At 35.0% G+C, this 26,365-nt stretch overlaps 1 protein-coding gene and 1 long non-coding RNA gene across 2 annotated transcripts in view; one reads left to right on the forward strand and one right to left on the reverse strand.

Annotated features, from left to right (window-relative positions):
- LOC150110563 (uncharacterized) overlaps window positions 1-9,090 on the reverse strand; it is a 79,732-nt gene extending 70,642 nt beyond the window's left edge. The window contains exon 1 of the long non-coding RNA XR_016548962.1: window positions 8,815-9,090. This is a non-coding gene — a long non-coding RNA (uncharacterized LOC150110563). The remainder of the gene's footprint in view (window positions 1-8,814) is intronic.
- LOC150110564 (ectonucleotide pyrophosphatase/phosphodiesterase family member 5-like) overlaps window positions 2,741-26,365 on the forward strand; it is a 56,786-nt gene continuing 33,161 nt past the window's right edge. Inside the window, exon 1 of the mRNA XM_090399752.1 lies at window positions 2,741-3,253. Coding sequence (XP_090255878.1) covers window positions 3,004-3,253 — 250 coding nt within the window. The 5' untranslated portion in view covers window positions 2,741-3,003. The remainder of the gene's footprint in view (window positions 3,254-26,365) is intronic.

Here is a 26,365-nt window from a genome sequence, read left to right on the forward strand (position 1 = left end):
CGAAGCAAAGTGCATTACATTAATTGGGTAATTTTTAAATGTTTTTGTTACGTTTTCTTATCTATTTATTATCTTATCACATTTATTACCTTAAAATAAATGAGATGAAGGTATTTAGTTTTTATATTTATCTTAAACACAGTTAGAAATTTAAAAAAAAAAAAAACGAACTCGCATTTCATATTTCTATAATTCATATATTTTTTAGTTCCTCTAAACACGTAAAAGCAAGAGCAGTTTCTTCAATAGCTATACACAGTTTAACTTCAAATGTAACCAAATTCTGATCCATCTGTTTTATTCGTCTATCTCAAGTCTTTGGAACAACCTTGTCCATACTGTTTTCTCCAAGAACTATTATGATCCAGTCGTACAACACAAGAAATTTCTTCTTTCTCTCTGACCTCAAACAGCAATGCTGTATTACAAATTTTGTAGTCTTCGGTCTGTGAAGATGATTCACCAATGTTAAATTTTGCTTAAAGATATTTTACAAATAAAAAAAAATTATATTTTTAGGGGAGGGTAATCCTTTGTTTTCTTAAAACCCAGTGGAAAACTGAACTACTCTTTTCAGCTGTTTTCATCTGTGAATACAGATGCTTCTTTCCTAGATTGACTTTCCATGATATGTTGATAATCAAAGATATTTGCCCTCTATTTCCTCAACAAAACAGCAGTCATTTCCTCTAGTGCGGCCGACTGCTTTGGCTATTTTCTATCTGTTCTGACTCTTCGCGATGATGCTTTGTGTGATAAGACGGACTTTGCTGGCCGCTCTAATTTACGCCCTCATTTCCTTTGAGTATGTCACCAAAGCTTTTCATTATGACACTTGGGACATTATCCTGCCGATACTATAGTGGATTATTTCTATGATCCTATAGTTTAGACAACACAAAATTGTCCAGTGTCATCCTAATGTTTGGTGTTCTTTTTGTGCCGAGCAGGGACCACAAGGGAAGAATCTGCGTGTCATAATACCACTTCCACCATATTTAGCACGTCAGACGATGCACTTTGGTAAATACCTTTTTTGGCAGCCGCCATACACAAACATGTCCTTCTTATTTGAAAGTTACGTCATTCCTCGCTCCACAGCTTTTCAGCGGTCTACTGTTCAATAATGTGAACTCTGTACCAGAAACATCCGACCAGAGCAAATGTTCGGAGCGATTTTTGGCATGCAAGCAGGATTTCTTCCTTGAAAGCCGAGACTATGAGTTTAATAGTACAGATATCAGAACATTATTATTATTATTATTATTATTATTATTATTATTATTATTATTATTATTATTATTATTATTATAAAAACCTCCATGGAGTCAAAGACTCATCGTGGGAGGTCCACTGTTATTATCGTTCTGTCATAAACCTCTACAGCTGCGACTGTTCTGATTAAGAGAATCTAATGATGCTCAACGAAAGGAACACACAATTCTTATCATCGCACTTTTTTTTTTCTTTATGTGCTCTGACTTTTTCTTGGTTTTCTTTTCACTGTATGTTTCTATCTTTTAATAACATCAGCCAACGTCGATCGCGAATGTTCTAATTATGTTGCAATTGCAAGAATTACTTGATGAGTAATATGGTGATCCTCACTGAAAGTGAATTAACTCTGAACCATTCTTCGTTTCAGTATTGTATAACTGCAGTTATTTAGTGTGAACCCTTTATCTTCCTTATAACCTTACCTTTGCCATATGGTGTTTCTTGGTGATATGTAGGATTTGTAAAAAAGTAAGGGTTTAATAATTTTTGCAGCTTAGTATATATCCTGGAAGCATGCTACTCAGTAGCAAATTGCTATATCTACAAGTGCCTTAAGTAATAGAAGGAATTCGATTCGTCATTTCTTTCGTCATTCGTCAACTCGGTTCTTGTCATTCTCAGTGAGTAGTTACAACATTCTATCTCTTCTTCATGAGAGCAGCTCCGAAAAACAAAACAAAAAAGAAAGAAAATGCAAACGAAAAACTTGCCGATGGTAATTCAACATGCATGCTGATTATCCCGTATATTTCTGCGCTCTTTCCTTGTGATTTATTCAGTTGAGAAGGAGAAAGAGAATGTGTGTGTGTGTGTGTGTGTCTGTGTGTCTGTGTAACATTGATATCCACTGGCATCATGGAACATTAACATCGTGTCTAAGTTGATCTATCTGTTGACGTATCTGGGAAAATAAGACAAATTCTTTTCCTAGAATCAGAATATCAATTGCTTTAGGATATGGAGCAAATTAAAAAAACATTATATAAAGGCTCATGAGCCATTTTATACTGGAAATGGATGGAGAAATTGATCAGAATAAACAGTGAGAATTATGATCGCTATTATAATTACTAGTCAGTGATGTGCAGTGAACTGAATTAGATGCCCGGGATGAGAAAAATAGAGAAGAGATCAAAATTTAAAAAAAAAAAAAAACACGAACGAACGAATCAATAAGAGAGAAATAGACAGACAGAAAAGAACAACGGGAAAGGACGGCGACACTCTGCATAAACAGTAGGCGAGGTTACACCCACATTTTACGGTATGTGTTACTATAAATGCGTGCCTGACTCCACTGTTTTTTCCTCATCGGCTAAAAGAGCAGCAATTTATTTTTAGGTGGTTTATAGAGTTTCATTTTATTCCCGCTGCTTTCACAGAAATAAACTACACGCCTATCTAATCCGCGGCTTTAAAAAAAAAATAATAATTCGGTAAGTGTGTTCAATTTTACGTATGACCTCTTCCCAAACGCTTCCTCCTGTAACGAAGCTGGGATCTCTAATCCAAAACGCGGTGGGTGACCTTCACCTACCTCTTAGTCTCACCGTTGGAGAGAACGGTGCGAAAACTAAACTGCAGCGTTCGTTCCATGTGCCTGTCAGATGTAGATAGCGCGACCTGCAGTGCTTTACTGCTTGTGTTGTCTGCCACAAACGACGCGTTCATTTGAAAAGTGTTGTGTGGACAGCTGACGTCCCTCCGATCATCATCACGTATGCGATGATGGCATGTATATTCGCATGTCTCCTGTTATCCTTGTATCTGGTGTCTTCTCTGCAAATAGGCGACACTAGAAAGACTCGTAGGAAGGTTATGATGCTCTCCTTTGATGGCTTTCGATGGGATTATATTGGCAAATACAGCACCCCCAATTTTGACTTTATAGCAGCAAACGGAGTTCATGCTGATATTGGGATAAGAACGGCGTTTGTCACTAAAACATTTCCAGATCACTACACCATTGCCACAGGTAAGGTTTTTAGGAATGACTAGTTTTAATCCTATGGAATGTAAAAGTATAGGCGGTAACAGTTAGTGGCTCCTACGTGGCAGTTTAGTTAATAACAGCTTATCTTATTTTCAGATAAAACCGAAAACAGTTTGTTGGGATGAGGTCATTTTGTGCGCTAGTAGTTTGTTTGTTTATAAGAATTTAGAGCAACTCACACAGTGTTTATTCTTACGAAACTGGAAACCGATGAAAGATGGGCACGTTCTACTAGTTAACCTTCGGTAGCAGTAAACTAGTAGAACTTGCTTTTGCACAACAAAGCATTCATCTTCCATTGATGTTCTCTCTGGGCTTAACGGAGAATCAGATTCCTAACTTGTATCGCATACTAATATTAACAACACTTCCTAACTGACAGTTGAAACATTATTATTTGTTTTCGAAGGATCACGTATGCAATGAAGTGGTCACCATTTTTATGGTGACCACTTAAGTTTCTACAGACATTTTGTTTTTCCTCTAGTTATCCGCCGTGGTTCAAATAGGAGAACGTCGAAATTTGTTTTGCTAAACATCATGACGGTTTTAGGATATCCTTTAGATTGAAAGGACCTTGGTTCGAATCCCATCGTTGTACGGGAGGAGGTGCTTTTCCACTGAAGTTAGTCGACCACCTCATACAAAGATATGGCTTCCCCCCTCCCCACAAAACAGACCAGCTGGTTACTTGAACAGGCGCAGCTATAGTCATAATATCTATCCCAATGGCTTTAACAGGCCTTTAAGGCCCACAACCTTCCAAGCATGCTTGGATTTCGTAACCGAAATACAAGGATAGAATGGTCACTCCTATGCCTCAAGGTATTCTTGGCTGTATCCATGTGTGTTCACGGGGCCGGTTTGTCTGCTTGCGAGATGAAAAACACCAGATAAACTGGCGGAAAAAACCCTACTGCCCGCGCCCAAGACCGGCTAACTTGGCTATGGCTGAGGAAGATCCTTCAGCTCCTCACGTCTCCGACGGGAATCGAACCTAGGACACTCCTTCCCCAGGCATATGGTTGCGAAGCGCAAAGCCACTAGGCTAACCGCGCGGACTATAGTCATAATATGGAGTTCCTAATTCCTTCATCTAGGTCAGCGAGTACATAGGATTAACAGGGGTACGAAATTTTCCTTAACACGCTGACCCCTCACTCTAACAGAAAGTGGAAATTTTTCAAGGAAAAAAGAAGAGGAAGAAGAAGAGTCTTCTTTACCTTTAGTGGCTCCACTAGAGTTAAAGAAGGACAAATCAAACCAAACAGGCAGATGCCTATTTGACTACTGATGTCTCTTTGATGTCTAGTGCTCAGTTAAACTCATTAGAAAAAGTGTCTTTTATTTCGTGTTTTAGCTCCTACATGTGGCAAGCAAGGGGTGGAGAGTGAGAGGGAGGAGAAGAACATTTAGTGGTTTTCATTACTGTAGAAAATAGAAGGTTTTCATTATAAATAATGAAAACCTTCTGTTTTTAGAGTAATGAAATGGATTCACAACAACGTGAGACATTTCCGAAATCTCAGTACTCTTATCAAAAAATAAGAGGACCATCTGTATAAACTCATATAATATATAGCGATACAATTTACTTAGTGAAAAACCTAACCGTTCTGAAGATGATGTTATTACCTGCAATGCGGGGTGGGGGGGTGATACTATTCTGCACGTGTGAATAAGAGAGAGGGTGAGAGAGAGAGAGAGAGGGATATGTGAAGTCTGATTAAATCTGATCATTACATTAGTAATGAAACTGTTAAATGTTATCGCATCGCATCATGGTATAAATCCTTTGTGCAACAAGATGCTTTTGCTTTTGTAATCTTTGAATCAATAATAAGCCGATTATTGTAGTTTATTTCGTTTCCTCTCCGGTCGAGGTTAATATTTTCTCTTATTATTATGGTTAATGTCTTCACATTATAGTATATATAGTATATACTATACTATACTATACTATACTATTATATTATATTATACTAAGGGGGCTCCCCTCCCCGGCGCCTATGGCGCCCAACTCCCCGAGTTCCGGGCTGGTAAGCCGGTAAGACAAAAAACGTGACATAGCAAAGTTTCAAATTTTGGCTTATCTTTTTATATATATCGAGTAGATATATACTACACCAGTAGTGAAGTTATTTGTTCATTATTCTGCACTTCCTTCTACGTTAGAAGTGAAGCACTTACCTCTAACGTGGTAGAAGCTCTCAAATGTGTAAAATACCACCATGTCAAGAAAAATAAACCAATGTGACTCAAAAGGGTCATTAAATGCGTTTCCAGAACTTAGATAATTTTTACCAGTTAATTATGAAAAATAATTTAGAATAATATATGAGCTTCATATATTATTCACCAAAGCCAAGTGACTAAAACTGCACGTTCAAGTCAGAGATGAAGTCGAGATTAAACTGAATGCAATAAAATAAAGAAAAAAACATTAGTTCGTATAAATAAACAATGGAGAATGTTTACATTTTTTTAAAAAATAATGTTTACTTCTAAATACTTATTTAATCGTTTTCAGCATGAACAACTAGCGATACACTTATAGATCAAGAAGTAGGTAATATCAAGGTTTGCCACTCTCAACGACTTATTGAAGAAACAGTAGTGATGAACTCTTAGAATTACCAGATCTTAGGAGGAAAATCAAAGAAGTAGGGTGTAGTCTTCTAATATATCCTTTCAATTACTTACTGGCAGAAAGCGATCTCGCTGTCTTCTAAGAATTACATAAGTTTATTCCATAAACTATATTCGAATCTGAAATTAAAAGTACTTTAGTATTCTTCATGTTAATGTTTTTATGCGTATATGTATATTAGTATATACATACTAAGTATGTATATACTTATTATGTATATACATACTGTTATACATACTAAGTATGTATATGTATATATATATATATACACATACATACTAATAAATTATATTACACAAAAATGTGTTATAGGTGTATATTTCGTACAAATTAAACTGCAATACGTTTTGGCAAAAGTTAATTTTTCCTAAGGACTTAACTTGTAGGATAAGGAATTAATGTACCGTGCTTACAGAAAGCTATGCGGAGAGACATTTCACTATGAAATATATCCACTCTGAATTGCGATGCAGCTCTCACAACTTCGTTGTGCCACGTTTAGCACCAATATTCAGGAGTTCTTGAGACAAATTGGCCCAATCTTCCTTCAGAACAAGAATAAGGCTTTGTTTCGAGAATGTTCTTGAAAGGGATAGATACGGCTCCGCCGTATCTATCCCTTTCAAGAACATTCTCGCAATGGTAAGCAGGACCACTTTCACGTAGATCAAGTGTTGTCTAGAATCGGAGAAAAGACTGAAACGACTCTCATCTGTAAAGAGTAAGTTAGCCCACTGGTGTCTTGTTTAGTTTTTATGGATACAACACCACTGAAAACATCTCCTACGATGAGCTGTGGATAAGGAGATGCAGACTACAAGCCTTTGGGCATATAGACCTACTTGTTGCAGATGTCTTACCACAGTTTGTCAAGATATCCGCGTACTTGTGCTTGAATGCAGCCGACTTGCAAGCTGACATGCCGTTTAGGTTTTGCTGTTATAACCTAAAATCTGTCTTCACGCTTCGTGGTAGAACGAGGGCGAGCGACTTCTCTGCAAACGTCTGGAACACATTCCATTGGTTTGAAACACTGCCCAGATCCCGAATACAACGTGATGTGAGATTCCAAACTCCTCTCTGACAATATCAGTAATTCTGCGGCATTATTCAAGCTTTCCAATAATTTTTCCCTGCGTGAAATCAACTAGATGTCTTTGAGACATTACAAGACATCCAAGTCTGCAACCTTATTCCTTCACGAAAAGAGCTTCCTTCAAACACAATTTACTTTTTTTTCTTTTTTTCTTTCTTTCCTTCTTTCTTTTTTTTTTTTTGTCTTTCATCCTGTTGAATGCTAACACGTGACTCCTTTGCGAGCGATTTGAAAATTTGAATGTGTACCTGCTTTCTACTCGAAATCGTCATTGTACAGATGATTCGTCTGAGTTTCAGGTTGTAATCTTCAGAAACAGTCCTTTCCTGCATGCATATACGGGGATCAGAACACATCATGAAAATTATGGAAACAACTGCCGCGTTGGAGTAAAACTTTAGTTTAATATAAACTAAAATAAACAATCGACGTTTCGACCTTCACATCAAGATCACCATCTGGAGTATACATATATATACAAAGAAACAAGCTGCACTAAAATCTACATTGTACACCTTGTTGTAGTATGATGTATATTATTTGCAATTGTAGCCCTGGCAATTATTCATGCATGACGTTTAAAACAAGCCGATATTTTGAAGACAATTTCCATGCGTATATGCATACATATACTAATATACATATACTAATATACATTTGAAGACAATTTCCGCATTGATTCTTTAGAATCAATGCGGAACTCAAAATCCTTGTTCTCAAACTATAAATGTATAATTAAGTGACATAAATCACGAGTTGTAAGCCAATTATTTCGGATGCAGATTTCCTATAAAAAATTGAGATACAATGACGGGTGATATTCAAGCACTAAGTTGTATTGGTTAGTTTAAACCTAATTTTATTAGACAGATTTCCATTTCTGTATGTGCATTACTCAACACTGTGAATTCGTAAAAATGGTGAAAATTGAGAATCTTTGGACTCAAAAAAAAAAAAAAAAAAAAAAAAAACCGAAAAAAACTAGTCCAAATGTTAATAATTATTCGAAATACATGACATATTAATTTTTACTCATTGTTTTTATATATCTTAATACAATATTAATTCTAAAATGCATTTCTTTATCAGTACATTTTAAAGAAATAAAATCCCGATTACGATGGTTATTTATAAAAAAAAAATTTAATCAAAAGAAAGAAGGTGCAACGAAAGTGTTCCTAAGATAAGGAGGGGATTCTTGAAAAAAATATTAATACAATGAATTGTTTTAAATCGATTTGATAATAGCAAAGAAATCAGTTATGGGATCAGGCAGAAAATCACGAGTCCTTTGAACGTCAGTAGGAAGAAATGAATTCGCAGAAAATACTAGCCATATTCCCTTCATCGGAGATATTTTTTCACTGAGCGATTATGTGTCCGAGTTAAAATTTTGATGAAATCAATGAATCAGGGATGTTATTTATTTCGAGGCCATTGTGAATGAAATAACTACTGTTTTGATATGTTTGAATATCTGTGAAAGGAACGGAAAGTAAAGGAGAACGCTCCTAGTTTTTCGTTCGATAAATGGGTTTAACATTTTTTAAAAATTCATATGCATAGGCAAATATTTGATAGTTCGAGGCCTGAATCATAGATGGTGACATGTTTCTGTCTTGAGCAAATTGTTCTTTTATATTATAAAGGTATTTAAATTTTTTTCAAAAATGATTGATGTTAATTAAAATGACCTAAAACAACGATCTGAAATAACTTCTTAAATTGTCTGGCGTCTTGCATTTTTTTAAGGAGAAAAGCAACAAAGGCATACAAAAAATGAAGTAAATAACCTACCTACAATGTGTACAAATTCTGAAGAACTTCAAAAGTAAGAGTACTCGTTCTCCGACTATTTTTGCTTTGAGTTATAAGATTCCTCCCTTCCTGAAAGGGATTCAACCCCAGATCTTTCTTAAAAAAAAAAAGAAGAGAGTAATCGTTATAGAAAAGTTGCTACATGCCTCTTTCATTCAAAGATTAGTGGAAATTTTTCTTCAATAAAGGGAGAAAAAAAATCCGAATAAATGTCGAATTTTGATTTGAAGCTAAGCTCGACTAGGCAGTGGCCAATCAAAGAATATATTCGAATGGAAGAGGATTAGTTCAATGACGAACGCTATGATAAATATAAAAATTACAACACCATTGTTTGTAAAACATCTTTGGAATATATAAAAAAAAAGTTCATATGCACTCAGACCTTAATCATGAAAGTAAATATCCTTGACGCCTTGCTTGATATCACCGAGTGTGAGAATTGGCTTTCCCCTAATTCCAACCCACCAACTAACTCCGCCTGCCTCAGTTTGCAGACAATCAAGAAGGCGGGTAAAGAAATGTTTGTTCGGGATGACAGAAATTGTGTGTGTGTGTGTGTGTGTGTGTGTGTGTGTGTGTGTGTGTGTGTGTGTGTGCGTGCGTGCGTGCTTGCGTGCGCGCGCGCGCTCATGCAATTAAAGATTCTCAAAACAATAATTTATGCTATTTTGTAATTTTTTAACAAAGAAATCAAGTAATCCGCATTTTAGTCCTCTAGCCGTCCTCTAGATTTTTCTCCATTGCTGCCATACTAGGCGTGAGCTTGAAAATAAATCCACGCTTATTCCATTATTGCTTCAACATCAGTCAGAGACTTTATAATAATCTCTAAATTCGCAGAAAGATTAGAACATTATGGACAGAAACAGCATTCTGTCCGTAATATTCAAGGCAAGTAGAAAATATACTACAAAAAACAAAGCAAAAGCTAATGAAAGGTGAAACTTATCCAAAAAAGGAAACCTTTGAAAACAGCAAAAACGTCAGGGGTAGTAATTATTCTGTGTTGTAAGCCAATTATGTGACTGCACATTTTGCTCACTCCACTCCTTCAAAGTTCACGTTTTCGGCTTGTTTATTAGGTCATCCTAGTTGGCGTACCTTTGGTGCAGTTATTAGCAAACCGTTGAACATTGTGTAACATTTCCATAAGAATTATTATACTAGGTTTGGCATCTTCGGTTACAAACGTAGTTACGATGAGATTTTCTTAAGAAATTAAGCGAATATCATGCATTTAGCAGAGTTCAGATATTAAGAAAGTAGATATTTTCTGAATATCCGGATATTAAGAAAATTTGAGTATCATTTTTTCCATTTTTCTCTCTCCTATAAATGTTTAGAAAATAATATACACACAGTGTCAGTGTGTGTGTGTGTGTGTGTGTGTGTGTGTGTGTGTGTGTGTGTGTGTGTGTGTGTGTGTGTGTGTGTGTGTGTGTGTGTGTGTGTCATTTCTCGTAGCTTTAAAATTCTGTTATCGTTTTTGTAAGCTGGATTAATTTAGATGAATAAATTTAGATGGATTGAAAGTGCTTCTTAGAATTAATCGAGGTCATGAGGCGTTTGTGTGTGTGAAGTCACTAAGTTTATCTATATTTCGTGAATGAGAACCTAAGTTTCCGGAGTTGAGAGAGAGAGAGAGAGAGAGAGAGAAGTTAGTATATAGATATTATGAAAAATTAATCTAATTATGATCCTTAATTTCTCTTTAGAAAAAGGTCAAACAGTGCCACACAAACTGGCCAATATGGAACATACTGTTTTGAAACTTCAACATTTTTTTTTCATAGATGATGAATTCAGTTTTCTTAATTTGGTATAAAAACAATCACGACTGTGTTAATATGATTATGAATAATGATGAAAACTAGGCAAAATAAAAATTACAATTAAGAGGATCTCCAGATTTTTGATATACTACTTTTTTACCATCTCCCAGGGAGAGTGTATAATTTTATGCGACCCTGTCTAAGGAGACAGCGACTCTCCAACAAATAATAAAAATTAAATGTAATATATATAATTTTATTTAATTACAGCGATTTAATGCAGCCGGTAACATTACTTCTCTACTGCTACTCCCCTAAGGGCAAGTATTTATACCTGTAAAGCTATGCTCAAAGGGACAGTCTGCTTGTTGTAAGGGAAAAAGAAGAAAAAAAAAACACTTGCGTTTACAGGAGAAAAAAAAATATCGTCACCTGAAACCGGCTAACTCACTATTTGATTAAAAAAAATAAAGTAAGCAAGTTCCTCATGTCACCGAAGGGTTGGAGCAAAACATCTACACTATTTTTTCACCTGGTGTATGAGAGCAAAACAATAACGTCACAATATCATAACCTCTCTATATCATAAATCTAGATTTATGATATAGATTAAATCTAAAGATTTATGATATAGAGAGAAATTCAAGCAGTTTAGTTCAAATAATTACTAAATGATCAATTGAAATATATAAAAAAAAATGCAAAATCTAATTATCCTAAAGCTAAATATAAAATATAATCAAGTCTTATCTGCTGTATTTAAATTTTGAAAATAGTTTTAAAAGGTTAAGGACACGTTTTGAAGGGGTTCACAACCCTCGACCATTACATCCCACAGTTTGAAAATGTCTGCAGCAGGAAACTCGGTGTTATGTGTGGTTTCGTTTCTACGTCTCAATAAAATATGTTTTCCCTCATAATATGTAAATTATGTATAAGTAAATTATGAGTGTGTATTAATGTAATTTATCCTATCGTATCCTATTCCCTCAGCCATACGGCTGGGGTGGAGTAACTATATGCTACCATACTAGGAAGATAATTATGAGCAAGGTGGTTTCCAATTGCCTTCCTTGCCGTAGTATATTTTTATGACTGTGGCCGTGTTTGTTCACCGGACCAGTTTGCCTGGTGAAAAATGCGAGTTACTAGGAGAAAAAACCCTCCACCTCCGTATGAGACCAGTTAACTCACGTTTACTCGAAAGAGACTAGATAAATGTTCCTGACGTCACTGATGGGAATCAAACCTAAGTCTTTCCTACCTAAGAGTTTTGTCTATATTGACTGAGCTACGGAGGCTCCAATGTAATTTATAAGATGACTAAAATGAAAAATCACCAAAAGCATGGTTTTTTTTTTTTTTTGTGATACAATTTTCTCTAACTGTACACATGTTTTTATAATTTGTAATTTTGTAATTTTTATATATAATTATATTTTTTTTGTATTTTTATACATAATTTCACTCATGCTATGTATAATTTAAATTATAAAAATAAACGACCTGAACAGGCTGTCGCAATATTACCAAGTCGCAGATCTGATTAAATTAGGTACACTCAGCGCTATTTCGTAGTGAATTTCATGACATTAAGTCCGAAAAAGAAAGACAAACGTTCAAAAAGAGAAGGTTTTTTTTTTCGGAGTTAATAGATTTTTAGGACAGGTAAGTAGGGTTTTCTCCCTGAAGGGAGTCAAGATTTTAAACTAACAACTCTTCAAATCTTGCACTATGCTAGTGTGTGTGGAAATAACGTGTTAATATCGGATATTAATAAGAAATTGCTGTATGATTAAAATGCACTACTCCATGTCATATTGAAATGACTGCATAATATTTTGCTGAGCGAGCAGTGTTTATTTCTTATTTTCAAATACTACGTAATAAAAGGTATTTATACAATCATACTTTACAACGGCAGCGTCATTGACGATGACAAAGCATTTCGTGAGTGAAATGTTCGTTTAAAAAAGCAAAATTCTTTCTTTCACACGAGAAGTATTCGAAACGCATGCATGAAGGATACATCGTTTAGGGATCTACAAATTGTTCTTTTCAAGTCGGCGTGTAATGCTTCCTGTCAGGCTTGTATATACTCGTATATACTTCATATGAACAAGTACGTGCAATGCGGACAGTTTTATCACATATGGCATGCTATTTTTTCAGGAGTTACAGTTCCGGAGTTCTTCCTAATTTTTTTGTGCTCAAAAAGAATAACAGAATCTTTGTACTACTTCGATGTTTGTACGAAGCGATTTCTAAACTGGACTTATGAGACCAGTGGGCTACTTGCATAGCAGCGTTCGAAGTAATCAAACAGGAAGTGCTAAACAGATAAGAAATGTAAATAGTTCACCCAAAGTTCCAAACAGGAAATGCTAAAAATATGTCCCAGGAAGTCGTGGATCACAGAAACCGAATGAAAGCTTTTTCCGAACCATAAATTAAGATCGGACGAAAGGGTGGCTCCTCCTTTCGTTTCCTTTAATAATAACATTTGCAACACAGATTTTGCCCTTTGCACTTATTCTACTAAAATTTAAGAAACTTGACAAGCGGATTTAGAGAATTTATGATTATTTTATCAATCATCAACCTTCCCCCCCCCCACACACACACCCAGAAAACTGCATTAATATTGCATTATATCTACAGATAGGCAGGCTTCTAGGCAGAATTTTGTTCCTGGACAGAAGTATGGTTCGAATGAACTTCTAGTAGATCAGAATTCCAGTTTAATCTCTAACTAATAATAATGAAGCTAAAATAAAAGGAAGAATTTTTATTGACTCACAGATATTGGAAGATATAAAGGACATCAACGTCGACCGCCAAATAATTTAAGTGAGAAAATCAGCATGGTTGCTTTTAAGTCACTTCATCGAACTACTTTGGTAACTCGAAGTCTCACGATTATAAGAATATTGTGAAAGAAATGTTTAAATGTTATAAAGCTACATGTTTTAATATATTTTTAAAGATACATTTCCTTCATTTATATCTGAATTTCTTCTCCATCAACATCTGGGTTTCTTCTTGTGCCATTGTCATTCATAGGCAGAGATTAGCTAAGTAGTTTTTTTTTTTTTTCTTCCAAGGATAGATTAACGTGTTAAAACTCTTATTTATAAGCAATAAATGTTTAGCACGTCGATTGGTTCTATGACATAGTCCTCATGGAAAAATGGTTCCAAGGACTATCGAATTTCTGTATGCTGTTGAGTATTGCTGACTTTTTTGTCATTAATGAAAAACGTGAAAGAAGAATTAATTTAAATTAGAAGCTTATTAATTAATTCTTAGTAATCAATTTAAGCATATTAATTAAAACGTTACAATAATATCTGCATATAAGATATTTTCTATTCTACTTCCCTTAAAAACGGTGTTTAATAGATAAATTTGGAAATTAGATTTGAATTCAACGTATCTGAAAATCATCCATTGTCCTTAAAGGAAGTTTTAAATTTTTTTGTGCAGTGTAGTCAAGGAAACTGACAGGTGTGTATGCGTGGTAACACAAACAATGCTGAAAAGACGTTTACAGAATGTGAATTGTGTAATTTGCTTACTTGAAATATTTTATTTGTCATGTTAACAGCTCTCTTCCGTTATTATTTTTTTTTTTAACCCCAACTGCTCTTCATTGGGTTTCGTGCTGTTAGCCAGTCATTTCACTTTGTTTGTTAAATGTTAACTTTGCTATTTACTAGGTGGAGCAAAGAAAATTAAGGGGATGAAAAATTACGGGCGTGGCCTTTAGACATCAGCAAGACAAGTAACGAGGCGAATGATCTCAGTTTATCTCCTCTTCTGTTGCATATGTTGTCAGGTCGACCATGGTCACCGGTACCGTGTAGATACTACATTGTATCTGCACTGTGTGGTTTCCATCTTTCCATCTACACATTTTGGGGATAACGGTATAAGACTAACTGAAGAGTAACTCGTCAAGTTCTCTATTCGGTACTACAAAGAGTGTTGTCTACCTGATGGGTGGCACCGACTGAATACTTTCGTCTTCGTCTGTGGTTTTAAATTTAAGATGTACAAAAACTGAAGTTTCATAGTTATTTGAATATTATGAACGTATACATTTTCCTAAACTCCATGCATTGATTGACAAAGAATCTCTATTGACAGATATAATTGAATAGAATCTCTATTGACTATTCATTTTGCAGTATTAAAAAAAAGGGGGAAAAAAGATTCACCGAGACAGAATAAGTGGTACTACATGTATTTGACTTTCGTATGACATTCATGAGGGAGACTCGTGAGCTAAATGTTGAACTTGACGATTGCATTTGGCTGCGATAAAGAATAGCAAAGTAAGTTCGTAAAAAAAAAGTGACAGTGCCAAAATATGTGACGAAAGGTGTCCTGTGGTGTCTAAGTTTCCGCGAAATGTATTTGGCCCGTTCTCAGAAAGTTTAGTGACATCTGATTAGGTTCCAGTGGATTAGGTTAAAGGATTAGGGCTAAAATATAATAAATACGTGTTCCGAATTTATAATTCAGTTTCAGTATGTATACTAATAAGAAGAGTTAGGTCTATAAATCACTTGGGTTCAGAGACTTTTCTTAACTCCTTAAACTGTTCTACTAAATGCATTCAGGAACGTAACCTACTTGGGTCATATGAGATGGGAATTAGGCTGCGAGATAACCTAAATTTCATTTGACTATAAGCTGCAAAATTAGCTCAAAGATCGTGATCTTGACCTCGCTTATAAATACGAACAGGTGTTTATATCCCTTTTAATTGCAAACTAAGATGGGGGGGGGGACGCTTCCAAATTCATTCAGAAAAGAATGTAGTCTCCGGATGAAAGATTCCATGATGCATTAGAGTTTAAGAATTTATCATCATGATGAGATTTATCATTCTATTTTATCTAATAAAAGGTTTTTTTCTTCCAAAAAGGAAAGAAAAAAATCAATAATGATTTCTATGCCAGTGTGTAACTTTATACTCTTTCATGGATTGAACTATGTAGGTTGTATACTTTTTCAAACGCTTTCATATACAAACAAAGAATACCTATTCTGGTTTCGAAGTTATAAATAAAAAAAAATCATACATATATTTTTTAAGGAAAAAAAAGGTACTTTACAGAACCGCAAACATCCATTTCTTATGTGTAATGAAAATAAACAGCCTCACCAGATAGTATTTTAATTTTGGATCCTCTAGACCAGCGCTTCCCAAACTGTGGGCCGCGGCCCCCTTGGGGCCGTAGGTTTTGCTGAGGAGGGCCGTGAAATAATGAAAACAATTTTAAAATGTTTTAAGGCTAGGTAGATTTTTATCTTAAAAGAAACGTATTTAATTTTTATTTATTATTTCTTTTTTTTTTAATGGAAAAAATCACACATTGGTGCGGTTCACAAATTCTGCTTCCTGCATATTTTGATGTTTCATGAATATTAGCAAATATATGCTTATTCATATAAGTTTCATTTCGAAACAGAAATCTAAGAATTGCAGTTTCAAATATTTCTTCTGGTATTGACTTTTTATATAGCAGTATTGAAACACGTCCATCGCATTAAATTGTTATTAAACTTCTTTTATGTTTTTAATTCTTTCTATATTACTAATCGTTTTACGTTTCATGTGCTTGTACTGCAAAATAACAATATATCTACCTATATAAAAATCTGAGATAATGTGCCATGTCAAATGTGTATGTAAGATGCTAAAAATGTAATATTTGCATTTGATTTTGCAATATTCGCTGTATATGTTTTGTATTGAATATAAATGCAATAAATATTATAATAACATATGTCTATATTATGATTTTTTTTTCGAGGGAGTTCGTGAAATATTTTAATTTTTCCAAAGGGGGCCCTTGCATCCAGAAGTTCTGTAAGCACTGCTCTAGACCACAAATACTGTTTTTAATAAGTGTTTTGTATTCATGCCTAAGAAAATGGCGATGTATAATTAGTAAAAAAAAGTAGATCGTAATAAAAGCCTCCGGATATATGTGATTTTTTTTTACTTGTTTGCCTTTGATCTAATGAGAATATTAGTGAATCGGCATATAATTGTGTCCGCGATCTGTAGACCTAACTCTTCTTATTAGTTAGCTTACTCAAGTCGTGACGTCCTACCCCTCGCGGTCAGGAGCACCTAGCTTCGAATCTCGTCTAGGAGCCAGGAACCTTTATGAAAACTTCTCCAGGTCAGGATGAATCATTAAGTTTCATTCGGTGATGACAGATTTCCTCTCAGAAACCAGGGTTTTCACCAGCAAAAGAGAGAGCACACACACTGATCTCATACTCAGTTGCTTCGACCATAGCTGAAATTGTTCAGTTTGTATGGATTTATGTTTCGCAAGAAAAAAAAGTAGCAAACTTAGCACATTAAGTATCTCGTTGCGAAGGTGTATTCCAACTGAGTCTATTCTTTTCGAGCTTCGAAATTTTAATATTTGAGGTATGGCTATTCATGGGGATTTTATTTTAACTTCACTTCCTTGAAACAGCAAATTTTAAACTTTCCTTTCGGTAATGTCACTTTGAAGTATACAAGAATACCTTATATTTTATTCTCTCTCTCTCTCTCTCTCTCTCTCTCTCTCTCTCTCTCTCTCTCTCTCTCTCTCTCTCTCTCTCTCTCTTCATCTGAATTACATTAAACTTAGTAGGAAAGCTTATATTAGTGCGTAACTTCTCACCCTTTGGAATTAAAGCAACCACATTACAAGAGAAAACTTATCAGTTAATTTCTAACTCCATTTTTCCCGTATTTACTCTTAATTAACCCTCCAAACCTATCCGTTTAGTTTCATTTCATTTCCCATTTTCTTAACCTATATTATTTGCTTGCTTCTCTATTTACAACGGAGAAAGACTGAGATGTGCTTAACATCACCAGGTTCCAAAGTCGAACAGCGTGACAGGCTGTAAAATAAAACCTTAAGTGTAGAGGGAAGTAACATATAAGTATTATTTCTTGATGGACTCGCAGACTCGTTGAAAGGCCAGCAGATAAGTAAGTTTTATTGCAGGTGAGATATTTTAGAACATCAACAATTGCTTGCTTATTTCTTTTTTCTGTGATAATTCCCAAAGTTGTTGGTAGAGATAGAAATGTCCGGTATTTATCTCTTCAATCCAGCTTTACGGCCTTTTCCAGTTTGGAAAACACATAATAACACTGAAATGATCGCAAGTGCACTTGGAATATTGGTATAAAAATCCTTTTACATAGTTTCATTCACGTTGGATCTCCTTGACTTCTCATTAGCAAGAGTAGAAATCAACAACATTGGAATTTCCAACATTATTATTTTTATTATTATTATTATTATTACGTGACACCTTGGAGGTGTCACGTAATTCTCCACCTATTACGTGACACCTACACACAACGACACTACTACCATCAACGCTATCTTCCGCCCACCACCACCACCACCACCACCAACAGTATTTTTTCTCTATAAATTGCGTGTGTAATCTTGTAATACAAGTTGTTTATTGGAACGAAGGATAATAAATTATCCATTTGTATTTAATATGAAGTACGCAAAAAATTTTGCGATTTTAACTTTTTCAAAAGTAATCAAAGCCTTATTTCCGCTAGCGTCTTTAATTCCCATTAGGGAGTAGGCGATGCTTATTTAACCCTATTAACTTTTCTAGACTGAGAGGCAGTCAGACTCCACTGTTAATCAATTATAGATAGTTGGCTCAAGGCTATTACTAATTTCAAACGGCATCTGGTGAACAGGGTACAGCAGACAAGTGCTGCTATCTCGTGATACCTAATCCAAACGCAATATACAATTGTTTCAAATAGTGTGGGTTTTACGGTCCATTTTCTTGAGTTTACGGGAAGAAAAACCGGAGTTTCCTGGCGAAAAAAAATCTTACTGGTCCATGTCAGAAACGCCTAACTCAGGAACAGGTCAAAGAAAAGGTTAGAAAAAGTTTCTCTAGTCATCGACTAGAATCGAAATTAGAACCCTTTTCTTCTGGCATCCTAGCGCTATGGATGCAATGGTCATTTCCGCCATTTTATGTAAAACAATATCAGCAAATTCTGATATGTATTCTCAGGGGATGTACAGGATATCATGATAGTAATAAATGAAAAAGATGCATCATTACTAACTTCCTTTCAAATTTCCTCTAGATTTATCTGTTAAGACTTCAATGTTATTAAATCTTACATTTCTACTTAAATATGAAGAGCCAATAGGCTTCATTTCGGCGATATAAACATTATTTAAATTAAGGGGATTTTTAAATTTGGGATTTAATATCCCCTTAATTTAAATAATGTTACATTTCTGTCTTGCACTTTTACTGTATCAAGCCACCTAGCTGCTCTTGGTCTTCCTCTGGGTCTTTATCTATCCTGGCAAAGAACTTGTTTTGCTGATCTTTCCTCGCCCATTCTGTTTAAGTGACCATACCACCTGAGATTAGCTCTGCTAACGTATTCCTGGATGCTGACAATGTCAAGTTCTTTCCTAATATCCTCGTTTTTAATATGATATTGCCATTGATGCCATCTGTTCACACCCCTGATCTTTCTCAGGAATCTCATATCTGCGGTCTCTAATCTTTGATCAAGTGTTTTATTTCTAACCCAACTATCAGATCCATAAGTAAAATTGGTTTGAACGCTGTCTTCTTTACAGCTAATTTAGTGTCTTGGCTAATTTCTGTCTTATTCCATATAAATTATTCACTTGACTTCCTATCATACCACTAGTCCTGTTGTCCATTTTCATATTTAATTTGCCATCTTCATTGAAAATTGTGCCTAAATAGCTGAAAGATTTTACTCGGTCCATAGGTTCTCCATTCAAGATATAGTTTATATTTTCCATGTTCCTGCCTATTTTCATTGTCGTTTTCTTTTAATCGCTGATTTTCATACCATATTTATCACAACAGTTATTCAATTCAGTCAGGGAATCTTGCAGACTTGTGATGGATTTATTTGGGAGTATAACATCATCTACATAAAGTAAACAGCTGAGATTAACGCCTTCGATTTGGATTGCAATTGTAAAATTATAATAGATATTTAAAACTTCTGTACCAAGTTAAATTGTAATGTAAGAAAAAAATTGAAAACATCCAAATAGAGAAAACTGAAAAAGTGAAATTCCAAATTATAAAAAAAAGTTAACTGCGGAATTTAACATTACATTTTCAGATAATTTTCTTCAGACGAGGAAGAGGAAGTTGAAAAAAAAGGCACCTGTTGTATCAATTTGATTTGTTGTATTATTGTCAAATCCGTTAGCATTTGAGTATTGTGTGGGATGATTCATTCACACCCAATCCTATTTGAACACTTGTTAAGATGATTAGTTTCATAGGTCTGGAGGAAAAGTTCTAGTTCTTTATAAAATATTATTAATATCAGTCGTTTTTTTCACATTATATACTACACTGTTTTATTCTTCGGAAAGCTCATTAAACATCCGTATCATTTCTAGTTCCACCTGTTTCGTAATATTCTCGATATTTATTCTACAAGAACCACATGATGAAAAATATAAAATGTAATAAGTTATTAGATGACATCCAGTTTTTAAGCTTTACAAATAAACCTTAACAGTCGTCTATATACATAGTCATGTCAAACCAAAGCAAAAGTTTTAGCGGAAGTTAAGTTAAGTCAGGTGGTATAGTAGCAGCTGTCTGCGACATGCCTTCAAAATCATCAGCAGTCCGAGTTCACGAATGGTACAGATATTCATCTTAAAAGAAGATTCCGGTTTAACTGATTTTTTTTTTTTTTTTTTTTTTTTTTTTTTTTTTTTTTTTTTTTGTATAAGAGTACAGTGAAACTGTTGGGAGTGAGAAACAATCCGATATAGCCGAAACCAATGCAATTAAGGGTGACCGTAGAGTACCGATCTTTTGAGATTTTGCTTTTCAAGTAATTCTATAACCAGGAATCTCATACTGAAGCTTAGAAACCCTAGTAGTGACCAATGCCTAATATACGATATCGTCGAATTTCAAACCTTTTAGTCTCAAAGCACAAAGGTTGTATATTCGCCTTTAGTACTTTTTGACTTGAGAGTTTCATTGGCATGATGGAATTTGAATGTTGGAACTGTTCTTTCTCTCTCTCTCTCTCTGTGTGTGTGCGTGCGTGCGTGCGTGCGTGCGTGCGTGCGTGCGTGCGTGTGTGTGTGTGTGTGTGTGTGTGCGTGACTTTTATAATTACACACGGGTGTGTGTAATTATAAAAGTCCTCTGGCATCATCATTAAAGGATTTTAAAAAAAGGAATACAATAGCTTATTCAATGCTGCTTTTAAACACTAAATTTTCTGCTAACAACCTTTATTTCGAGCGCTGCTTATTGAAAGATAAATAGAAATTTTCCTCGTCTATCAAATTATCAAAGTATTACTTTGAGATCCACATTGATGTTATTTCTCATTTTATTTTCGCGTCATGCATTTTGGAAGAAGAAGGACTTCATTAGTGCTCTATTTTGTGTTCATCAAGTGTTCTGCTTTGCTAACTCGTCTCCATCAAAACGAGTTAGCGAATTAGAAACATAGACGGAATGCCTTTCTTGTACTTAATTTGTGTAGGTAACTTTATCTCAATGTTAGTTTGTTTTCTTCGTCATTCAATTTACAGGCCTATATAGCCTTGCGAAGACCTCGAATAAAATCGATCAAAATTAGAAGGGATAGGTGGTTTGGACATATACTTCGACATGATGGACTTGTGACAAGAATAACTGAAGGCAAAATAGAGGGGGAAAGAAGACGAGGCAGACCAAGGAAAAGCTCTCTTGACCAAGTCAAAGACAGCACGGGTTTGAGGAGTTACCAGGAGGTTAAGAAAAAAGCCAATGACAGAGCGGAATGGAGGAAATTGCTGCTGAGCTACCAGTCCCAAGACTGATGCAACTGATGATGATGATGATGATGATAGCCTTGCGACAAAGTTTCAGGTTTCACGATGAGGGTCGTTGGTTCCATGAAAGAGATTAAATTTGAGTTGATCTTCGGTGTAACCAAGTAAGTTTTATCTCCTAGAAACCCTGGTTTTTAATCGCGCAACTCAGAAACATCGACGACAGAACTCGCACGATTTCAGACGACAACGCGAGTTGGGACTTAAGATCACGAGATAGTGGCAGCTGTCTGCGACATGCCTTCAAAATCATCAGCAGTCTCCAGATCATCTATCAGGCGGGGATCAGCTGCTCGCTGATTTTGCAATGTTTGGGTTAAAAGGAACTCTTTCTACTTCGTAGGAATCTTTCATCCTGCTCACTATTTCATAATAGATGACGAATGTGAACTGCTTATTTGACTCTCTCTCTCTCTCTCTCTTTGTCTCTCCTCTTTTCTTCTCTTTTAAGTGTACTCGATAAACCATACGTACTACGTCATTCTGATTGGCCAAGTAGAGAACATGTCGTTCTCTAACCAACAAATTCTGGGTTCGAATCTCATGATGGCATGAATGTTTGTGGAAGTTTAGAGTGATTGGAAATGTTCTTCGCGCAATATAAGACCACCAGTCTGCTTAATAGAGGTCAGAAGTGGTTTGAAAAAGCACTATGTTTTTCCAAATTACGTAACTCGTAGCCCAGTCACGGTGCTAATGTATACGTTTATTGCCTTTCATCGGTGAGATTCGCATTGATAGTAATAATAATATAGTACACTGAAAAGTGTATTATATTATTGTATTATACTTTAAAGTGAGGGATAAGACTCCGTCTTATCCCTCACTTTAAAGGTAAACATGATAAAACGTCATATTTGCACATTTCATTATATCATGTTTAGTTTTATATTCTAAGTCTGTATGCCTTGCGAAAGGGAAAGTTCGGTGAAAATCTGATCTCCACAGTCAATAAATAACTAATGTAATACTGAGTGGAGGAAAGCAATAAATTTCTTAAGATAATAACCTACTTGGAAACGTGGACCTTCCGCATAAAAAAGTAAGTACACACCTGTTGTTGCTAAGGAAATGTAGTAAAAGGTTGTTTTTTTTTTGTATTGATAAGTTCTTAATATGTGAAAATATAGATCGAGACATGTACAGTACATAAACGTGCAGTGCAGAGAAAATAATTCTCTTTAGAATTTGGAATAGGCAGGACCAGTTCAATTGTCACATACACAATATAAAAATTTGCGTTTTTGTATTGTCTTGTCTATGAGAGGCATCATCATTGTATGAACTCTTTGAAGATGAGTTAGTCAGTCTCATATGGAAGGGAAGTAGCAGGGTTTCCTTGTCTTGAAAATTCTGATTTTAATTGGAGCAAAATAGGCAAATCGATAAGCGAACACATGCGATTTAGTAGACAAAAATACGTTTATGGGTAATGTAGAGTGGACTCACTCGATGAATCCTGAAACTCCGTTGAGGTGTTAATCAAAATAATAACTTATTCTATTTTCAAACGGACACCTTTCATGAAAGACTTATCCAAGTCTGTATGTCTTATACTTTAATTTTTTATTTCGAATCTTTGGAACTCTCAGTTGTAAAAGCTAATTTTTTCTTATAATATTTATGTCCGGTTGTTTTTGAATGGACTCAGCAGGTATGAATGTATGACAACCCCCAGAAGTCTCCTTAAAATTACGTCTCTCTCTCTCTCTCTCTCTCTCTCTCTCTCTCTCTTTTCAGTAAGTGGTATTGTGTGATCATATAATTTTAAGCCACGTATAAAGGCGATTCCAGTTTGTGGAATTGATTCCTTACTTTACTTTCTTTTATGGAAAACTAAGCTGACAGAATACCACTGATTTATCCAATATCTTTACAATACCTTAAATCATTAACTGTTAGCAAAAGTTGGTTTGCTTTTATTAATTTTTTTTTATTAATGCACTGAAAATAATTGCATAATGAAGCCTATTTTTTCATCTGCAAGATCTTAAATGATCATCCAGTAAGAAATTCTGTTGAAACTAAATAAATAACAAAACAAAACCATTAGGCTTCAGCCATGTTCTGATTATGGACTGCATCACACTGACCTGATAGGGTGTCAGATAACAGGAGCCAGGTGGCTCCTAGTGAAAGAGGATAACGGAGCGCCTTCTCCACTTGTAGCTGTTATCATTCACATCACAGTTTAGACGGAAATGAGGTCGTGAGTTGAAACTGACAAAAAATGAATAACTCTGTAACTCTAAACAAAACATTGTTCTTTATTGTCATTCATCACACGTGATGGCAGCAACAATATTTTCTTTGGATCATCAAAATAGTTTTATAGCTATTTAAATTTAAATAGAATATGCTCAAATTAATGGAACTAAAATATTGAAGGATATTGAAAGTGCATACATGGAAAATTTTTCTATCTAAAACTTTACTGTTAAACCAACGATTTCCAGTCCATCAAAAGGCTTCGTAGTATTATTGACAAAGATATATATATATATATATATTTTTTTTTTTTTTGCAAACACTAGTCTTACAGATACAAAGTACAATACCTCGAAGTCAATCGGAAATCGAAGTAGTTGTAAAGGCAATATAACTTACACTGCTATAATGAGGCCCAGACGAAGGTATTTTTGCGCCCCAAGCGCCGAGCCTCTGGGGCGTCCTAGCCAGTAAAATTATTGATATTCCAAATATTTTCGAATCAGTCTGCGTCCCCCAATATTTTGTCGCCCCAAGCGATGCATGTATGGTAGGGCCGGCCCTAGCTATAATTCCTTTACGATAGTTGTATGTCTTCTCCTGACATTGAAGACATTGCGTCTAAAAAAAAAAAAAACTTATTCTGAATGTCATAGTTTCTGCAGAAGAGCTGTTCTGAAAGGAAGTAATGCCCATAAAATCAACATCGGATTCCAAATAAGTTATATTCCATCTATTGGTTGTGATGAGCTCATTCTGCATCGGGCGATGCTCTTGTTCGAATCCATTGTACGATACAAAGAATCTTGATAACGGATTTTTCATTGAACGCAAGTTAACCGGCATTATACAGCGGTGGTTTTTTTTTTTTTTTTACTCTGAAACCAGATTTTTTCTGGCTGGTTTTCTAAACAGGTAAATATTCAAGAAGAACACCCAAACATAACTCATTTAATGAATGTTACTCTGTTTTTTTTTTTTCATGCCCAAGAAACAAAAACACTTCTTTTATCAGTTAGGATACCTTTGCATACATTTTGAATCTCACCAAGTTTGTGAATTAATTTCGTGTAATTATTTAACTTCCTTAATAATAATTTTTACTAGTTATGCTGCCCACACACAATTCTTGACCTTCATTCCAGGAAGGTGAAAAATAAAAGTATTTGTATAAGTGATAATAAAAACTTCTCACCTTAGATTTATTTGAACCCTTTAATTATCTCTTTGACACTTGTGTGTAAGTGACGTTGTGCAAATAATCAACTGCTGTGATAGCAACGTGTTGTCAAACTACTTACCTGTTATCGTCATGCTGAATGTCGCCTTTGATTTAAATTCTTCAGAGAGATCGCCAATTCACGAGTTGTGCTTCTAACATAATAATGAGATCTGCAACGGCATAATTATGGCAAAGTTTTTTATTATTTGAATTGAAATTAATCGAATTAGACTCAGCGTCTTTTCTGTGTGTGTGTGTGTGTGTGTGTGTGTGTTAAGTTTGTCGACTATGCGCAGTAGTCAAACATAAAAACATTAATCATGAGTTAGTCAAGGGGAAAAGAAAACACTCTTGTCGGTGTGAGCAAAGAAATAAATGGACTCTTTTCCAAGCGCATGGCTTGGAAAGAACTAGAAAAACTTCCTCTTGACTGAATTTCGGATATCTTTCCAACTAAATCCTCCCTCGATGAGTCTTTGGACTTTCTGGATGTGTTTCGTAATAATAATAATAATAATAATAATAATAATAATAATAATAATAATAATAATAATAATAAGTATTATTATTATTATTATTATTATTATTATTATTATTATTATTATTATTATTATTATTAGGGCTTATATCCTAATTGCGTCTAAAAACAAAAAGGTACAATTATGATTGACAATTCTTAAAAGGAAATATGATCTTCAAAATTTTAGTAAGATAAAAAAATCTTGATAATAACACTCGCCATAACAAAAAATCCGATTAAGGTGCTAAAGAAGGATTATTCCCAACCATAGGAGCCTCCGTAGCTCAGTCGGTATAGACGAAGCCCTTTGGTCGGAAAGACCTGGGTTTGATTATCGTCAGTGACGTGAGAAACCTTTAGTCGGTTTCATACGGAGGTAGGTGATTTTTTAGCCCAAAATTCTGGTTTTTCGTCCCCAGAACACAAACCGGACCCTTGAACACACGCATCTATAGACATAGGACACACCTGGAGGCATAAGGCTAACCGCCTTATCCTCGAGTTACGCTTGCGAAGTCCAAGAATACTACGCGCCCACGACTTGGAAAGGTCGTGGGCGCGTAAGTGCCTATTAGGACCACAGATAGGAATAGGAAATTTCCAACCGTGTCTGCTTACTCTATTATGAGAATAGATCATCATCATCGTCAAATTCCTGATATGTATCCTCAAGGATTGTATTGAATGCTATGATAGCACATGATTAAGTACGAGTTAGTACTACTTTTTTTGTAAATAGTTTTCGTCTAAATTAATTCGTTATTTGTCATGTCTTCAGTATGATTCCATCTGACATTTCTGTCTTCTGTGGCGCTTTGAAAGCTGCAATTCACCTACATCTTGGTCATTCTCTGGTTGTAAACTGGTTGTCCCCACT

Source organism: Typopeltis vanoorti, chromosome 1, assembly GCF_054136105.1.
Source record: "Typopeltis vanoorti isolate ZY-2024b chromosome 1, IOZ_Tvanoo_1.0, whole genome shotgun sequence".
Lineage (NCBI taxonomy): Eukaryota > Metazoa > Arthropoda > Arachnida > Uropygi > Thelyphonidae > Typopeltis > Typopeltis vanoorti.